Source organism: Cotesia glomerata, linkage group LG1 (assembly GCF_020080835.1).
Source record: "Cotesia glomerata isolate CgM1 linkage group LG1, MPM_Cglom_v2.3, whole genome shotgun sequence".
In the NCBI taxonomy this organism is placed as follows: domain Eukaryota; kingdom Metazoa; phylum Arthropoda; class Insecta; order Hymenoptera; family Braconidae; genus Cotesia; species Cotesia glomerata.
This window is the reverse complement of record NC_058158.1, coordinates 22,747,891-22,764,530: the sequence shown is the minus strand read 5'-3', so window position 1 is coordinate 22,764,530 and position 16,640 is coordinate 22,747,891. Positions and strand designations below refer to the sequence as shown.

The 16,640-nt window shown below is 41.6% G+C and overlaps 2 protein-coding genes across 3 annotated transcripts; both read right to left on the bottom strand.

Moving 5' to 3' along the window:
- Positions 1-2,833: 2,833 nt before the first annotated feature.
- LOC123262423 lies at positions 2,834-5,295 on the bottom strand. 2 transcript variants are annotated; one of them, XM_044724633.1, is made up of 6 exons: positions 5,273-5,295; positions 4,792-4,930; positions 4,457-4,686; positions 4,123-4,349; positions 3,960-4,023; positions 2,834-3,524 (listed from the first exon to the last, which is right to left on the bottom strand). In XM_044724633.1, the coding sequence occupies exons 2-6, from the start codon at positions 4,878-4,880 to the stop codon at positions 3,250-3,252; spliced, it is 885 nt and encodes a 294-aa protein (XP_044580568.1). In that variant the 5' UTR covers positions 4,881-4,930; positions 5,273-5,295; the 3' UTR covers positions 2,834-3,249. The 2 variants fall into 2 exon arrangements, with proteins under 2 accessions (XP_044580568.1, XP_044580559.1); XM_044724624.1 differs by lacking the exon at positions 5,273-5,295 and having other exon boundaries at positions 4,792-4,959.
- Positions 5,296-14,609: 9,314 nt separating this feature from the next.
- Positions 14,610-15,725, bottom strand: LOC123271435. Its single transcript, XM_044737798.1, has one exon. The coding sequence runs from the start codon at positions 15,723-15,725 to the stop codon at positions 14,610-14,612; it is 1,116 nt and encodes a 371-aa protein (XP_044593733.1).
- Between the last annotated feature and the right edge of the window lie 915 nt (positions 15,726-16,640).

Sequence of the window (16,640 nt, the reverse complement as noted above, 5' to 3'; positions counted from 1 at the left end):
TGGTGCCATTCGAAAGGGTTCGTTCGTGAGTTATCGTTGACGAAAGAAATCGAAAAAGAAGGGTTTTTTTCGAATTACACCGAAATTTACGGTCTGATCAATTTTTGTTTGAAAATATATCATAGAATTTGAAAAACTGCGTCGAATGCCGCCAACCGCGTGAAAATCGGTTCATTTATTCAAAAGTTGATGCGGTTTGAAAATTCAAAAAATAGTGTTTTATTAAACTTCTTCAGATTTTTGAGCTCTGAGAGCTCAAAACTACAAGAAACTTATATTTTTGAGCTCTTCGAGCTCAAAAACATAATAAGTGCAATTTTGAGCGCTTAATTACGAAAGTAGCGGAAAGTTGCAGGGATGGCCTTCAGGGTCAACCGTTTTCCTAGTTTTTATTTTTTTTTTTTTAATAAGACATTTAATTATTATTTTGAGTTTTACTTGTATACCCCGTTATCTGGTTTTCACCTAAGGCAGGAAAGTAAGAAATGGCGACGTCTCGACCAACAATTGCATGTGATTTAAGACATTTATTTTCCTGCCATAGGTGCACCTACACACATGTGTAAATATACTATAGGGACCCTACAAGCCATTCCTGCTACTTTCCGCTAATTTCAAATACGTAGCGCTCCAAATTGATCTTATTATAACGTTTTTGAGCTCTTCAAACTTCAGGATAGAACAGTTATACGCTTTTGAGCTTTCCGAGTTCAAAAGTTTAGTTTGTATTCAATAAATAAACTTTTTTTTTTAATATTTGAATTGCACAACTTTCAGACAAATCAACCGATTTTAATATGTTTGGTGACATGAAGCGCGGTAAAGAGAGATTTATTAAAATTGTCAGGGAAAATTTTGTTCGAATGAAGAATTGAAAGATTATACTAAAAAATCACATTTTTTTACAGGTTTTTTAAAAATCTAATATCTCACGAATAAATGAACCGATTTTGACGAACTTGAACGGCATTCAAAGCAGTTTTTCAAATATCAATAGTTGAGTTATTATATCAAAAACAATCCGAGAAGAAATTTTGAAGTCATTCGAAAAAAAAAACTTTTTGCAGTTTGCGGCAATTAACGCATTTATTCAAGCACAAAAATATTATTTCTTAATCACTAAACAATTTAAAAATAAATTTAAAAATTATGTAAAAAAAACAATAATTTTTTTGTGGTTAAGAGCTGATTACAATTTCACTGGAAGCTTCTCTGACCAGGGGCTGCTCACTCAATGCTTTTAGATAGAGGCGAATTTTGTCATCGGAGGAAAATGGTGATACCAACGTAATGAAAGAAATTACTATACTTTTGGAGGTATTTTTCGTTAGTATAGAAAAAATGTTAGCAGTTTTTAGGAAATCGAGAGCGCCCTCTACTGAATAATGCGATTGGAGGAAATTTAAGCGCGGAAATTGAAACAAAATAATAGTGCATTACTGCAATATTCATAATAAATAATAAAATATCTATATAAGTTAGTTTCAAATAAATTATTGTCAATAAAAAAATTAACAAACAATTAAGTACTACGAATAATAAGTATAAAATAATAATAAACAACCTCACTCATGCTCGAGGCTAAAAATTTACTTGATGATAATATCAGAGTCTATGTTTGGATAGCTACGTGGAATTGCGCGAGGCTAATAATTGTCGAAGCCGAGCTTCGATTCTTGCGAACGGCGAATATTTTTTTTTCCTTAACTAATAACAAATAATTAATAATTGTCTTTAAATGATGAATAATCAAATAAAATGAATCGTAGAATTTTTTTTTTATTTGGAAAGAGAGTAAATATCAAACTATTCAGAAATTTTTTTTAATGATAGTAAGTCATAAATATACTAATTGTTAATGAAAAAAAAAAAAAATAATAAATACGACCAAAAATGAATAATAAATTATCAGAAACAAACCCACTCATGTTCGAGGCTTAAGAATCACATGGTGACAGAAACAGTTATCTACTTAGATAGTCGCGAGAGATTCTTTGAGACCAGTGATGACAGCGGAGAGGATCAATTCTCGCCAGCGGAGAATATTTTTTTTCAATTAATCAATAACAAAATTAAATTTAACGGCGGAAATAATCTAAATGTTTATTATACTTGAAATAAATTTTTTTATTCAATTTTATTTTTATTTAATTTACGTTTTATTTTTATTCAATTTTATTTTTATTTGATTTACATTTTATTTTTATTCAATTTTATTTTTATTTGAGTCATACCGAGAAAATAATATTACGAAATTAATTTTTACTTAAATTAAGGGCTGAGAAGTGATCAATTAATAAAATATATTAACTATAAATAAATAAATTATTAAAAATATTTTGCGCTACCGGTATCCTGTCGTGTATTAAAAGTATACACAAGACTGGATGTAGTGTCTCAGCTGAAAGAAAAACTGCAGTTGATAATATTGAAGTAAGAATTACTCGGGAGCTGTGCATAAATGCAATTTTTAATGATCAATATTAAAGTACATAAATAATTAAGTTCTTTATTTATAAAATTTTTAACAATACTTATTAATATCTTATCATTAATGTATTAATAAAATTGAAAACTTTTTCAAGTTATTTTTCGATAAAAAAATTTAAATAATGTAACTAGCTCATTGTCTAATTAATATTTTTTTAATTATAAATTAATAATTAAGAATGAAAATAAGAATTTAATAGATCGATTGCCTACACGGTAACAAGTAAAGTTTAAGAAATATCATCAAAAACTGTAAAACCTTGATTTTAATAATCAATTGTAAATAATTATAATTCTAATGCTACAATTTAAAATGTAAATGCTAAAATTTTTAAGTAGAACCGAAAAAAATAGCATTTCAAACGGTAAAAATTAGATTTTAAATAGTAATATTTCAATATATGCTCCCCGGAGGACGACATATTATTATGAAACGTTAAAAATTATCTAGAATCTGTATAAATTTTTGTGTTTAATTGTTTCCGTGTAATAAATAAAGTAAAGCTTTCACTATCTATTGCCAATAGATAAATAATCTTAAAAGTAACCGAATTTAATACTGGCATTAAAAGAATTAAAGTATTGAGTATTTACAATTGATAAAAGTATGTACAATTGAGAAAAGTATAAACAATTTAATTTTTATAATTTACTTATCGACGAATATTAATTGCTGTTATTTACAAATTTAAATCAGGTAGATTCTACTCTTATAATAAGAGCCTACAATAGATCTACCTAACCAGATAAAGAATTCTTTTAATTCTTTTGCCAGTAATAATTCGCTAATAAATCTATTTTATATGATAATCCTTTTAATTGAGTAGGTTCTAACGATTTACATAGTTGCTCAAACTTATTCACAATTTTGGTAATATTTGTTACCTCAACATATTCATCATGTTGTGTCAAGTTTTGAAGGCTTTCAGACTCAAAGTCTACTATCTTTCCACTTTTCACATATGATAAATTTGAGTTGTCATCTGGTTGTTCACATAAATTTTCAAATTTTATTGGTTTTCCATTTAAAAAAGCTGGAACGAAAAATTATTTGTTTTATTTATTTCTCCCCTGCTACCCATTAAGAAAGCAAGAAGCTAAACGGCTTAGCTGCGTCGGCAAAAAATAATACTTTTATCATAGCACTTTCCCAAAAAGAAATAAAGTAAATAAAACTGGTGAAGCTTTATTGCCCAAATTTATATTTATAAAATTTCACAATGGAAATAAATTACAAGCCACTGTTCACTGTCCCGTTAAAATTGAATGATATAAAAGAAATTTGATTTTTTTTTTTTTTTTGTTAATTTCAATAAATATATTTAAAATAATAAAGAATCATGTCATTCTTTTATGCTTAAAGATATCATAGTGCATGTCAGTAACGAAAATATTTGTCACTATTTGAAGTATCAAATCAAAAAATAAAGCAAGCAAGCAAAATAATAAAATTAAAGAAAATTATTTACCTGATGTACGATATCGCTTATTAGACACAGATGTACCAGTAGACTCCTCACTTGTTCCAGATCCCTGAAATATACAAAACCACATAATTAGATCAGTAATATTTTTTAATATTGTCTGACAATAAAAACAAAACGAAAACACATTATATGTTTTTCAACTTACCGATTCAGAGACTTTTCTTTTGTGATGTATAATTCGTTGTGAAGCTTGATTTACATCTTCTAACATCGGGCATACGGTAAATTCACGATTTTCAACAGTCGTAAACTGTTCAATATGCCCTGATGGTTGCTCAATCTCATTTACATTCTGGACAATCCTGATCATCTGAGGCTGTTTATGAGTAATAGCCTTTGGATTTGAAATGTCCACAAGAGGTTTAACGGAGGCTATAAACAAAGAGTTTATTCATTAATATTTATACTATATTCGAATGAATGATTATCATTTTAAAAACTACCTATTATTACAAGTCATAAAATAACATTAATCTTACCAGTTGTAGCAAGACGATTAGAAGTTAAAAAAAATTTTTCCACTTTCTCATCATCAATGGGTGGCGTATTCTCAAAAAAAATCGTTGGCACTGATCCAAGTTTCAATTTTATACCGGGAGTATAATCTTCGGAAGTAAAATGACAACTGCATATCATTTCATTATTTAAATCCTCCAGATGTTTATGTAGTAAATCTTCGTTTCCTGTAAGACGAAACCACTCTTTGCAGCTGAAAAAATTTCAATTTGATAAGTATTGAACTTACAATCAATTTTAAATGTTATAATTTATGAAGTATTAGTTAGTTTTATTTCAAAAAATCATTTATACTTACAGATTATTATTATTTTTCGGGAAACGATGTAATGGACACTTGTCCTTGCTTTTGTGCTTACAAATCTTAACACGACAATACACAACCATTTTGCAATTATTATTAAAAAACAAATAAAGGCAAATGATAGTAAAAAATCCTATTGTAAAATAAAAATAATTAATTGAGGGAGAGAAGACAAGAAAAAAAGTTTAATATATATGATGAATTATTAAGGAAAAAAATTTGTAAAAAAGAATAATTAATAATTATCAAGCATTAAATAGGAATTTTAATAGCAATAATTTAAACCAAAGTAAAGTAAACAATCACAAAAGTTAGAGGTTATAAAACTTAAATAAAGAATATAAGCAAAAAGGCTTAGAAAAAATAAATGTTGAATTAGAGAAATAGGCGTAAATAGTTATTAGATTTTATATATTGCTGATTAATTATCATTAATCAAGAATAAACGCTTCTAATCACAAAAATTCGAGATAACCAAAATTAACGCATATGATCGCAGTAATTGTGGCTACAAGAATGGCGGATAATGTTTTTCCAGTTCATATCTTTCGGATATTATTATTGTCAGTGCTGCCACATTTGAGGAATCAATAATGGTGAAATTTCATTTTCTACAGTTGCAACTCTCTTTTCCTCCGGAGACAAAATTGGGCATGGTGGGGGCCCAGAGTGAGCAGCCCCTGTCTCTGACTATTCCCGCGATGGTGTCCGTGCGGCTGTGTGTGTGTGTGTGTTTTTTTTTTTTTTTTTTTTTTTTTAGGGGGGGGAATCCTTTTTACGGATTCTAGGCATAGCTGTTTGGCCTGGATATGTGGCGACTCGACGCAGCGTCATATTAAAACTCGACACTAACGCCCCTACCCACTAAACCCTAAACCCCTTTTCCTTCTTTCCTCTAATCCCTCATGGAAACCGCCGTCAGGCATTACTTCGTGAAGGGAGGATCTAGTTACTGCTCTTCCTTCTGGTGGCTAAGGTGTTAACTACCTTCCTTCTATCTTCTGCTATTTGCTCTTTTTCTTTCGGTGGAACGCAAGTCTTTAAGGACTTCTGTTGCAAACGTGTTGGTAGCGTTCCAGGCAGCTTCTGATGACAACATTGCTTCTACTAGTGAATCTGGTTGCATTCTCTGGTTCAAGATCCTCTCCAGTTCTTCACGCTGTTGATCGAAACGAGGACATACAAAGAAGACGTGCTCCGCGTCTTCAGCAGCTCCTGGGCAGGACGGGCACTCCGAAGAGTCATCGTGCTTAAAGCGGTGTAGGTACTCTCGAAAACACCCATGTCCCGACAACATCTGCGTAAGATAGTAATTGACCTCACCGTGATTCCGGTTAAGCCAAATGTCGATCCGAGGTATGAGACGGTGCGTCCACCTACCCTTCTCTGCAGCATCCCATTGTAGTTGCCATCGGCCTATGCTCTTCTGCCGTTCTTCAATTCTAAGTTCTTCAGGGATCAGTGCAGTTGACCTTTTTCGTTGGTAAAGGGCCCGTCTTTCCTCTGCTAGAACTCTAAGAGGTAGGGTTCCAGCAATGACGCACACTGCTTCTTCTGATATAGTGCGGAAGGCACTAGCTACTCGTAGGGCACTCAGTCGATATACTGGTCCAGCCTTTCTCCATGATTCTTGTGTCTTTAATGCGTCGGCCCAAATGGATATTCCGTAAGTGAACACCGATATGACTACTGATGACAATAATAGCCTCCTGCTCTGTTTTGGGCCTCCGACGTTCGGCATCAGTCGTGCGAGACTAGCCCTCACTACTGACGCTTTGGCACTGACATGTTCCACTTGCTGCTTGAAGTTGAGTCGGGCATCAAGCATCACTCCCAAATATCGGATATAAGGTTGTGATGTGATTTCTTGTTCGCCGACTTTCAGCTTAATGGTCTCTACCACTTTTCTGCTGGTAATAAGTACTGCCTCAGTCTTGTGTTGCGCCAGTTGCAGGTTCACTGCGTCCATCCACCGGTTAACGTGCTCAAAAGTGAGATCGAACATATGATTTATCTCGTCAAGGTGTTTGGCAACGATCACTACGGCTACGTCATCTGCATATGTTACGAGTTTGACGTTTCTTGGCAGAGTTAGTCTTAATAGACCGTCATACATAATGTTCCACAGAAGCGGGCCTAGAACTGAACCTTGTGGTACCCCTCCAGTAATATCATACTCCCTCGGACCGTTCTTCGTGTCATACTTCAGGACCCTGTTTTCAAAGTAGCTTGCTACGATCTTAAGCAGGTATTCTGGTACATTCTTCTCTTGGAGAGCCTGCATGATGCATTTCCAATTGGCGGAGTTGAAGGCGTTTCTGATGTCTAGTGTCGCCACCAGGCAATACTTCTTCGTTTCACCTTTCCATCTGGTTCCTGCGATTGCTTCCTTGGCCGTATCAACAACCTGTTTGATTGCGTCCAGGGTTGATCGTCCTTTCCGGAATCCATACTGATTGTCTGCCAGGAGTAGGTCGACTACTGCTTCAATTCTCTGGTGAATTATGCGCTCAAATATCTTACCCGCCGTATCTAACATGCAAAGTGGTCGGTAAGATGACGGTTCTTCTGGTGGTTTCTTCCCTTTAGGTAACAGTACCAATCGTTGCTGTTTCCACTTACGAGGAAAAGTCCCCTCCTTCAGGCATGCATTATAAGCGTCGAGGAATAATGTTGGAGCTGCCTTTATGATGGTTTTCAAGGCTGTATTAGGGATTCCGTCCAATCCCGGCGCTTTATTATTCCCTACACGGTTACAGGCCTCCAGTAGTTCTTCTTCAGTGACAGGTGGAATGTCGTCCAGTTCGCCTGGCGCCAACTGGTAATCGAAGTTGCGTTGCTGTGGGAACAGTGCAGTGACGATTTTCTGAAGAAGTTGAGGACACGTAGGTGATGGCATTTGTTGTTTTTTCAGGTGGGTCATAACCACCTTATAAGGCCTACCCCACACGTCTTTATCCACCTCGTATATAAGCTCTTTCCAGCATCTTCTTCTGCTCTCTTTGATGGCTTTATTCAGTTCACGACGCGCCTTTTTGTATTCTGCGATCAGCTCCGCAGAGTTAGGTCGTCGATAGCCACGCTGGGATATTCTTCTTTTCTTTAGACACTCTTTCCGAAGAACACTGATGTGGTCGTTCCACCAGTGCACTGCCGGGCGTTGGCTTATGCTGTGTTTCCGGACCATACTGGCGTCACAGGCCTGGACAACTCTTTTCATCAGGTCCTTGGTCATTTCTTCTGCGGATCCAGTAGTAATCGGTTCACTATTAAGGGCTATTACCAATGTGCTTGTGTCAAAAGGCTTCACTTTCCATCCAATGGTATTGAATGACTTGATTGGTCTTCTTGTATTCCGGTCATGTGATATTTCCCAGAGAATTGCCTTGTGGTCACTGGCTGTGTAGATATCCATCACCTTCCAGTCGTATTTCCCACTGATGAGGCTGCTGCTGACGAAAGTGAGATCTACAATAGAGCTTGCTTCTCCTTTAGTATAGGTTGGCGTATCACCACTGTTGAGCTGGACTACATCTAGTCCGCCCCAGTCTACTGCCCAAGAGTTGAAGTCACCGGCAATCGCGACCGGATAATGCTGCTTGGCGTCCTCGGTCAGTTTGTCCAAGAATTCAGTGAATTCAACAATGGATAAGCTAGGTGGTGCATAACAGCTGTAGAAACGGATGCCGTTAACTGTTGCTGCTACAAAGCCGGCATTATCATTGTTAACTACACTCTGGAAGGGATGCTTACCACAAGACCAGATGACAGCCTTGGTGGTGCTGTCAGATTCCCAAGGCTGGGTATTCAGGTATCTGTATGGCTCTGCTATCATTACTAAGTCTAACTCTAGTTCTCTTGCTGTTTGCATAAGCAGATCATGTGCAGCTTCGCAATGGTTTAGGTTTAGTTGCAATATCTTCATGTCTGTTTGTTTGTTATCTTCTGGAGTGCCTCTTTAAATACTGGTCACCTGGATGCGCCGGCATGATGAGCCGAGTTCTCCGCACTTTGATCCGCGCATAATACACATTTCGCTGGGTTTTTGCATTCAGCAATCTTGTGTCCCTCTTGTCCGCACCTAATACATAGCTTAGACCGATCCACATTGCTCTTGCACTGGGATCCAAAATGTCCAAAGTGCCAGCACTTGAAACATTGGATTGGTCTCCTCGTAGCTCTGATTCGGCAGTTGGCCCAGCCGATCCGGACTTTACCGCTTCCTGTCAATATCTTCCGCGCTGCAGCTGCTGGTAGTGTCACAACAGCTGTCTGAGTACCTCTGTAGGCCTTATGAATCTTAATTGTCCCTAGTGGTATCTCGCAGGTTTCTCCGATTTCCGTTTGCAAGGCAGCCTGAATATCCTCCTTGGTTGTGGTACCGTCAAGATCTCGGATTTCGACGTCTTCCTGTGGCCCTTTGCAGATTACCTTTGCGTCTTCTTGGAGGATGTCCGCGATGGTCTTCTGTAAGGCTTGGCCTCGGTCAGCGCTCTTCCTCGAAAGCGTAATCAGCAAGCTCCCGGTCCTAGTTCTTTGGATCTTATCCACTGTAGTACGGACCTGTTCGTCAGGGACGTCCTGCTTTATTCGCTTCAGAATTTCAGCATACTTTGCCGTCTCTGCGGGGCGGATGATCAGTGCGTCCGGCCTGATCCGTTTGCGCGGTTCTTTCCGATTAGGCTCTGGCCTGGACTCCTTCGGCGGTTGCTTCTGGAGCTTTTCTACTGCTTACTCTCTCTTGGACTTCCTTGACTGGACTTTTTGCCATTCATTCACCTCCTTTTTTCCGCCGTTCTGTGTTACCGCGTTTTTCGGGGGACTTGGTTTAAGGTCCTTCTTCTTCTTAGTACGGCTGGTCATTGAGTCTGGGGAATTTCGTTCTTTCCTTTTCCCGGGCCTGATATCAGTTCCAGTTTCCTCTCCGTCTTCGACAACTGACTCGACGTCACCCTCGCCACCTGTGTCCATCTCCTCGACAAACGTGTCGGCTTTTGCTGGTGAAACCGCTGTCACACTCGTCTTCATCACGATATTACCGTGTTGTTGTTGGATCTCCTGCCATTCTTGGTCCAGTTTTTTGAACCTTCTCAGGGCACTGCAGATGTTCGTCGACTTCGACTTGATCTCCTTGTGGACATTTTGCTTGGTTTGGAGAAAGTCCTGCAGTCCACTGACTAGCTTCTCCAGATGTGCCAGCGCATCTGTCCTCTTCATCTTTGCACTAAGGAGCAGTGCGTCTTGCTGGGCATGAGGCCCGTTTTCACTCTTGTTTGTTTCCTATGCATTACTCATACTTTTTAATTTACCAGCGCATCGTACGGAGTGGAGCGGGTTGCCATAACTAGGAACGGGTCTACCCTCGGAGATAGTACTCCTACCCCAGTTCCCTGAGGCCTAGCCGACACTTAGCCAGTCCCGGAATACACGGACGGACTAGACTCGCTCGGAGCGGTGAAGATTCCGATCTCTAACACTCACTGCGTACTTTCTGATCAAGGCCCGAAGTGGCTGGCTCCTGATCCACTGCTGCAACTTACACCTCGGTAGAGTAAGCTCACATCAGCCGTGGCCTGCATCGTCGGAAACTACGATACAGGTTCCAGTCACTCCCAGTGGGTCACAGCAGAGAACGATCGTCTTGTTAGGTCAGTTAGTGCGACCAACTCATTAAAGGGGAGTTTTGTCCACGAGAGCGTATTTTGTTTGGTTATTTTGCTTGGCTCCTACCCGCTGTACCTCATCAACTAAGAGATTAAGTGTCATCCAAGGACAGCGAGCGTTCTCCCATCCGCTCGGGGAGACGCGCCCGGTAGCAGTATCTCTTCTGCCCCGAGTGTGTGTGTGTGTGTGTGTGTGTGTTTGTGTGTGTGTGTGTGTGTGTGTGTGTGTGTGTGTGTTTTTTTTTTTTTTTTTCCCTTAGGGGGGGGAATCCTTTTTACGGATTCTAGGCGTAGCTGTTTGGCCTGGATATGTGGTGACTCGACGCAGCGTCATACTAAAACCCGACGCTAACGCCCCTACCCACTAAACCCTAAACCCCTTTCCTCTTTCCTCTAATCCCTCATGGAAACCGCCGTTAGGCATTACTTCGTGGGGGGAGGATATAGCGACTGCTCTTCCTTCTGGTAACTAGGTATTATTTTACCTTTTATCTAGTTGTTGTCATTTGCTCTTTTTCTTTCGATGGAACGCAAGTCTATAAGGACTTCTGTTGCAAACGTGTTTGCGGCGTTCCAGGCAGCCTCTGATGACAGCATTGCTTCTACTATTGTCTCTGGTTGGATTTTCTTCTTCAGGATCATCTCCAGCTCATCGTGCTGTAGGTAAAATTGTGGGCACTCAAAGAAAACGTGCTCCGCGTCTTCATTGATTTCTGGGCAGGACGGGCACTCCGGTGAATCATCATGCTTGAAGCGGTGAAGATACGTCCGAAAACATCCATGTCCTGACAACATCTGCGGCAGATATTAATTGACCTCGCCATGACTCCGGTTTATCCAAACGTCGATTTTCGGTATGAGACGGTGTGTCCATCTTCCTGTTGTCGCGGCGTCCCACTGCGATTGCCATCGTGCGATGCTGTTCTGCCGTTCTTCAGCTCTGAGTTTCTCGGCACTTAGTGTGGTTGACCTCTTTCGTTGGTAAAGGTTCCGTCTTTCCTCAGCTAGAACTCTAAGCGGCAGAGTTCCGGAAATGACACACACTGCTTCCTCTGATATTGTTCGAAAGGCGCTTGCAACTCGTAGGGCACTCATACGATATATTGGTCCAGCTTTTCTCCATGAATCTTGCACCTCTAGTGCGTCAGCCCAAATTGATATTCCGTAGGTGAGCACCGATGTGACTACTGATGACAATAGTAGCTTCCTGCTCTGCTTTGGGCCTCCGACGTTCGGCATCAATCGTGCGAGACTAGCTCTCACTACTGACGCTTTCGTATAGACGTGTTCCACTTGCTGCTTGAAGTTGAGTCGGGCATCAAGCATCACTCCCAGATATCGTATATGAGATTGTGATGTGATTTCTCGGTCACCGACATTAATCTTAATTGTTTCAACTTCTTTTCGGCTGGTAATAAGCACTGCTTCGGTCTTCTGCTTGGCCAGTTGTAGGTTCACTGTATCCATCCACTGGTTGATCTTCTCAAAAGTGATGTCAAACAGATGTTGAATCTCGTCGAGGTGTTTGGCGACGATCACTGTGGCAACATCATCCGCATACGCTACCAGTTTGACACATCTTGGAAGCTTCAGTCTCAGGAGCCCGTCATACATGATATTCCACAGAAGTGGACCAAGAACAGAGCCCTGTGGCACACCACCGGTTATATCATACTCTTTTGGACCATTCTTTGTATCGTATTTCAGCACTCTATCTGTAAAATAGCTAATCACTAGTCTGCGAAGATATGTTGGCACGTTCTTCTCGTCGAGAGCTTGCATGATGCAGTCCCAATTAGCGGAATTGAAAGCATTTTTGATGTCCAAGGCAGCCACCAGGCAGTACTTCTTCGTTCCACCCTTCCATCTAGTTCCTGCGATTGCCTCTTTGGCCGTATTAACAACCAGGTTGATCGCGTCCAGGGTTGATCGTCCTTTCCGGAATCCATACTGGTTGTCTGCCAAGAGTGGGTCGACTACTGCATCTATTCGCTGATGGATGATACGCTCAAATATCTTACCCGCCGTATCTAGCATGCAGAGTGGTCGGTAAGATGACGGTTCTTCTGGCGGTTTCTTTCCTTTAGGTAAAAGTACTAACCGTTGCTGTTTCCACTTACGAGGAAAAGTCCCCTCCTTGAGGCATGCGTTGTAAGCGTCTAGAAATAATGTTGGTGCTGCCTTTATGATGGTTTTCAAGGCTATATTAGGGATTCCGTCCAATCCCGGCGCTTTATTATTTCCTACCCGATTACAGGCCTCCAACAATTCTTCTTCAGTGACAGGTGGAATGTCGTCCAGTTCATCTTGCGTTGACTGATAATTGAGACTGTGTTGCTGTGGAAACAGCGCAGTGACGATTTTCTGAAGGAGTTGGGGACACGTAGGTGACGGCATTTGTTGTTTCTTCAGGTGCGTCATGACCACCTTATACGGCCGACCCCACTCGTCTTTGTCGACCTCGTATATGAGCTCTTTCCAGCATCTTCTTTTGCTCTCTTTTATGGCCTTATTAAGTTCACGACGAGCTTTTTTGTACTCTGCGATCAGCACTGCAGAGTAAGGTCGTTGATAGCCACGTTGTGATATTCTTCTCTTTCGATGACACTCTTTACGGAGGTTGCTGATATGATCATTCCACCAGTGTACCGCAGGTCTTGAATTCATAACACGTTTGCGAGGCATACTGGCATCACAAGCTTGTGTTACTCGCATCATCAGAGCCTTAGTATGTTCTTCTGCACATCCAGTCTCTATCGGATCACTATCGAGGGCTGTTAGCAATACTTCTGGGTCAAGAGATTTCACCTTCCAACCGACGGTGTTAAATTGCTTGATAGGCCCCCGGAGGTTCTGGTCGTTTGACGTTTCCCAGAGTATCGCATGATGGTCACTGGCAGTGTAGATGTCCAGTACCTTCCAGTTAGTGTTACCTTTAGCAAGGCTGGTACTGACAAAAGTGACGTCTACAATCGAGCTTGCATCACCTTTGGTGTAGGTTCGCGTGTCACCACTGTTGAGCAAGACTATATCTATTGTAGAAAGAGCTTCTAGCAGCTCTTTTCCTCGTGCATTAGTCTGCTTACTGCCCCAGTCCACTGCCCAGGCGTTAAAGTCCCCGGCTATCGCCACTGGATGATGTTGCTTCGCGTCCTCGGTCAGTCGATCCAAGAAGTCAGTAAACTCAGCAATTGAGAGGCTAGGTGGTGCGTAGCAGCTGTAAAAACGGATGCCATCTACTGATGCTGCTACAAAGCCAGCGCTGCCATTGGTAGCTACACTTTGGAAAGGGAGCTTACCACAAGCCCAGATCACAGCTTTCGTGGTGATATCCGTCTCCCAAGGTTGTCCAGCTAAATGTTTATATGGCTCCGATAAAAGCACAACGTCGAGCTTTAATTCCTGTACTGTCTGCATAAGCAGGTCATGCGCAGCTTCGCAGTGATTGATGTTAAGCTGCAGTATCCTCATGTTCGTTTATTTGTCAGCTTCTGGAGTGCTTCTTGGAAGACTGGACATCGGCCAGAACCAGACCGGTGAGCAGTGTCCTGAGAGCCAGGTTTTTCTGCACATAACGCACATTTCACTTTATTTTGGCATTGAGCAGCTTGATGACCTGTTTGCCCACATTTGATGCAAAGCCCAGATCGGTCGACTTCGCTTTTACATTGGGCAGTAGTGTGCCCAAAGTGCCAGCACTTATAGCATCGTAGTGGTGTCTTAATTGCTCTGACACGGCAATTTACCCAGCCAATCCTTATTTTGCCTGTCTTTCCAAGTATCTTCTGCACTATTGCTGCTGGCAATCGTACGGAAGCAGTTTGAGTACCTCTGTAGGCCGGACGAATTTTAATGACATCTTCAGGTATTTCGTAGTCATTTCCAGCTGCCTCATGTAAGGCCTTCCGGACATCGTCTTTAGTTGTTTCGTCGTCAATGTCCCGGATTTCAAGCTGTTCCTCTGGGCCTTTACAGATGACTTGCGCTTCTTCTTTAAGGATGCTCTTGACGGTCTTCAGCAAAGCTTGTCCTTTGTCTGCGGTCTTAGAATAGAATAGAATTAGGGGGGGAGGGAATATTGTAGCCGACATTGAGCCAAGCACTCAGTCCTATTGGACCATTGTACTCAGCCCTTCTAGGTTGGTTACGTTATATATCTTGGAGATTGGCCAGGCCTGTCTGCTTCAAGAAGTGAAGCAACTGTCCCACGCCAATCTCCTGTATATCAATAGACTCTCCATCGCAGAATCCTAGTATGTCCTTTCGGGCTGTTGCCAGTTTTCTGCAATGGAGGATTAGATGTAGAGGAGTTTCCTCCTCCGATAGGCATCTGGGGCACATCGAGTGATCTGAGATGCCTAGGCGTCTCAGATGCCTGCCGGTTAGCCAGTGTCCTGTGATATACCCGACAGTTAGCCTTAGCAGCTTCTTGTCGAGCCCTATCAAGGACAAGCCTAATGTCTTGGAGGGTCCTTTAAAAAGTGCCCTCGTATGCATCATGCCTTTTGCCTCTGCCCACACTTCCTGAAACTTGTCGTTAGTCCATAGGGAAGCGTGTTGCTTTATGAGACTAAAAGGCACCGCTATGCTGATTACTGGTTCAGGGTCTCTTTTACGAGCTCCCGCTTTCGCCAGCTCATTTGCTTTGTCATTTCCTGCGTTCCCGCTATGGCCCGGTACCCACAGTAGTTTGACTTTGTTATACTCTGCTAATTCATTTAGGGAGTCTATGCATTTTCGCACTAGTCTCGAGGACACTTCAGTTTGTTCTAGTGCCCTGAGCGCAGCGCAACTATCGCTGCAGATGTATACGTGCTTGTTCCTGTGGTTGAGCTTAGAAATGTGCTCTACACAGGCCCAGATCGCGTATACCTCTGTCTGGAAAACCGAAGCAGTGTCCCCTAGCCGCAGAGAGATTTCTGTTTTCGGTCCACTGCTATAAATTCCAGCTCCTGCCCCTTTGTCCGTTTTTGAGCCGTCCGTATACCAGACTAGCCCTATGGGGGACAGGATGCTCTTGTTTTCCTCGTCCCATTCCTGCCTACTTGGGATAAGGACCTTATATTGACGTCTGAAGTGGTAGCTTCGAGGGTTCATGTCTCCTCCTTGGGTTAGGAATCTGTCGAGTCCCCTGTCCCTTAGGATGGCTGCATGTCCCGTTCTAGCCCTTGTCCAGTGTCCGTTAAAGAGCAATCTCATTGCTGTTTTCATAGCAAGAGCTTCTGCAGTGATATGCGGGGGCTCCAGGTTCAGGAGCGCCCCCATTGCTAAGGTAGCTGTGGTTCTTAGAGCCCCAGTTATCCCTAGCAACGACAGTCGGTAGACTTTTAGGAATGCCTTGATGTTGATGTTCTTCTTAAGCGAAGGCCACCATACAACAGAGGCAAAGGTGAGCTGTGGAACCAAGATCGCCGTGTAAATCCCACTTGATCAGTCTTGGTTTCAGGCCCCATGTTATGCCAAATATTCTTCTGCATGCCCAGAAAGTGGCAGTTGCTTTTTGGGTCTGCTTCTCGATATGGCTTCTCCATGTGAGCTTACTGTCTAGAGTTACGCCTAAATAGCGTACCTCCTTTGAGAATTTAAGCTCCATGCCAAAGATAGAGGGAGCCGTAATTTTCAGCTTCCTTCTTTTGGTGAAGAGTACCATCTCTGTTTTGTTGGGGTTAACCCTTAGAGATTTTCCTATGCACCATTTCTGTATGAGATCTAGAGCACGTTGTGTTCTCCATCTCATCTCCGTCGGGCTTGAGCCTTTAATCATCAGTGCGACGTCATCGGCGTAGCCTACAGCATATACTCCTAGGTTTTCTAGTGCCACTAGGAGCTCATTGATGACCAGGATCCACATGAGAGGGGAGGTAACCCCACCTTGTGGGCAGCCCCTTCTCACACGGGCCCGGACTCTAGTGTCACTGAGTCCGGCAGTCACTATTCTTGTGCGAAGCATAAAATGAGCCCAACCGGTGATAGATTTCTCTACCCCGAAGAGCTCTGTAGCCTCGCATATTGATTCGAAGGGGTATTGTCAAACGCCCTTCTATATCTATAAACACTCCCAGGACCGATTCCTTCCCTCGAAAGGCCCTTTCAATGTAGGTAACCACATCATGTAGGGGCCGTTTCGACGGATCTGCCTGCCTGGTATGCGTGCTGTGTATAATGCACCGGCGTTGTCGT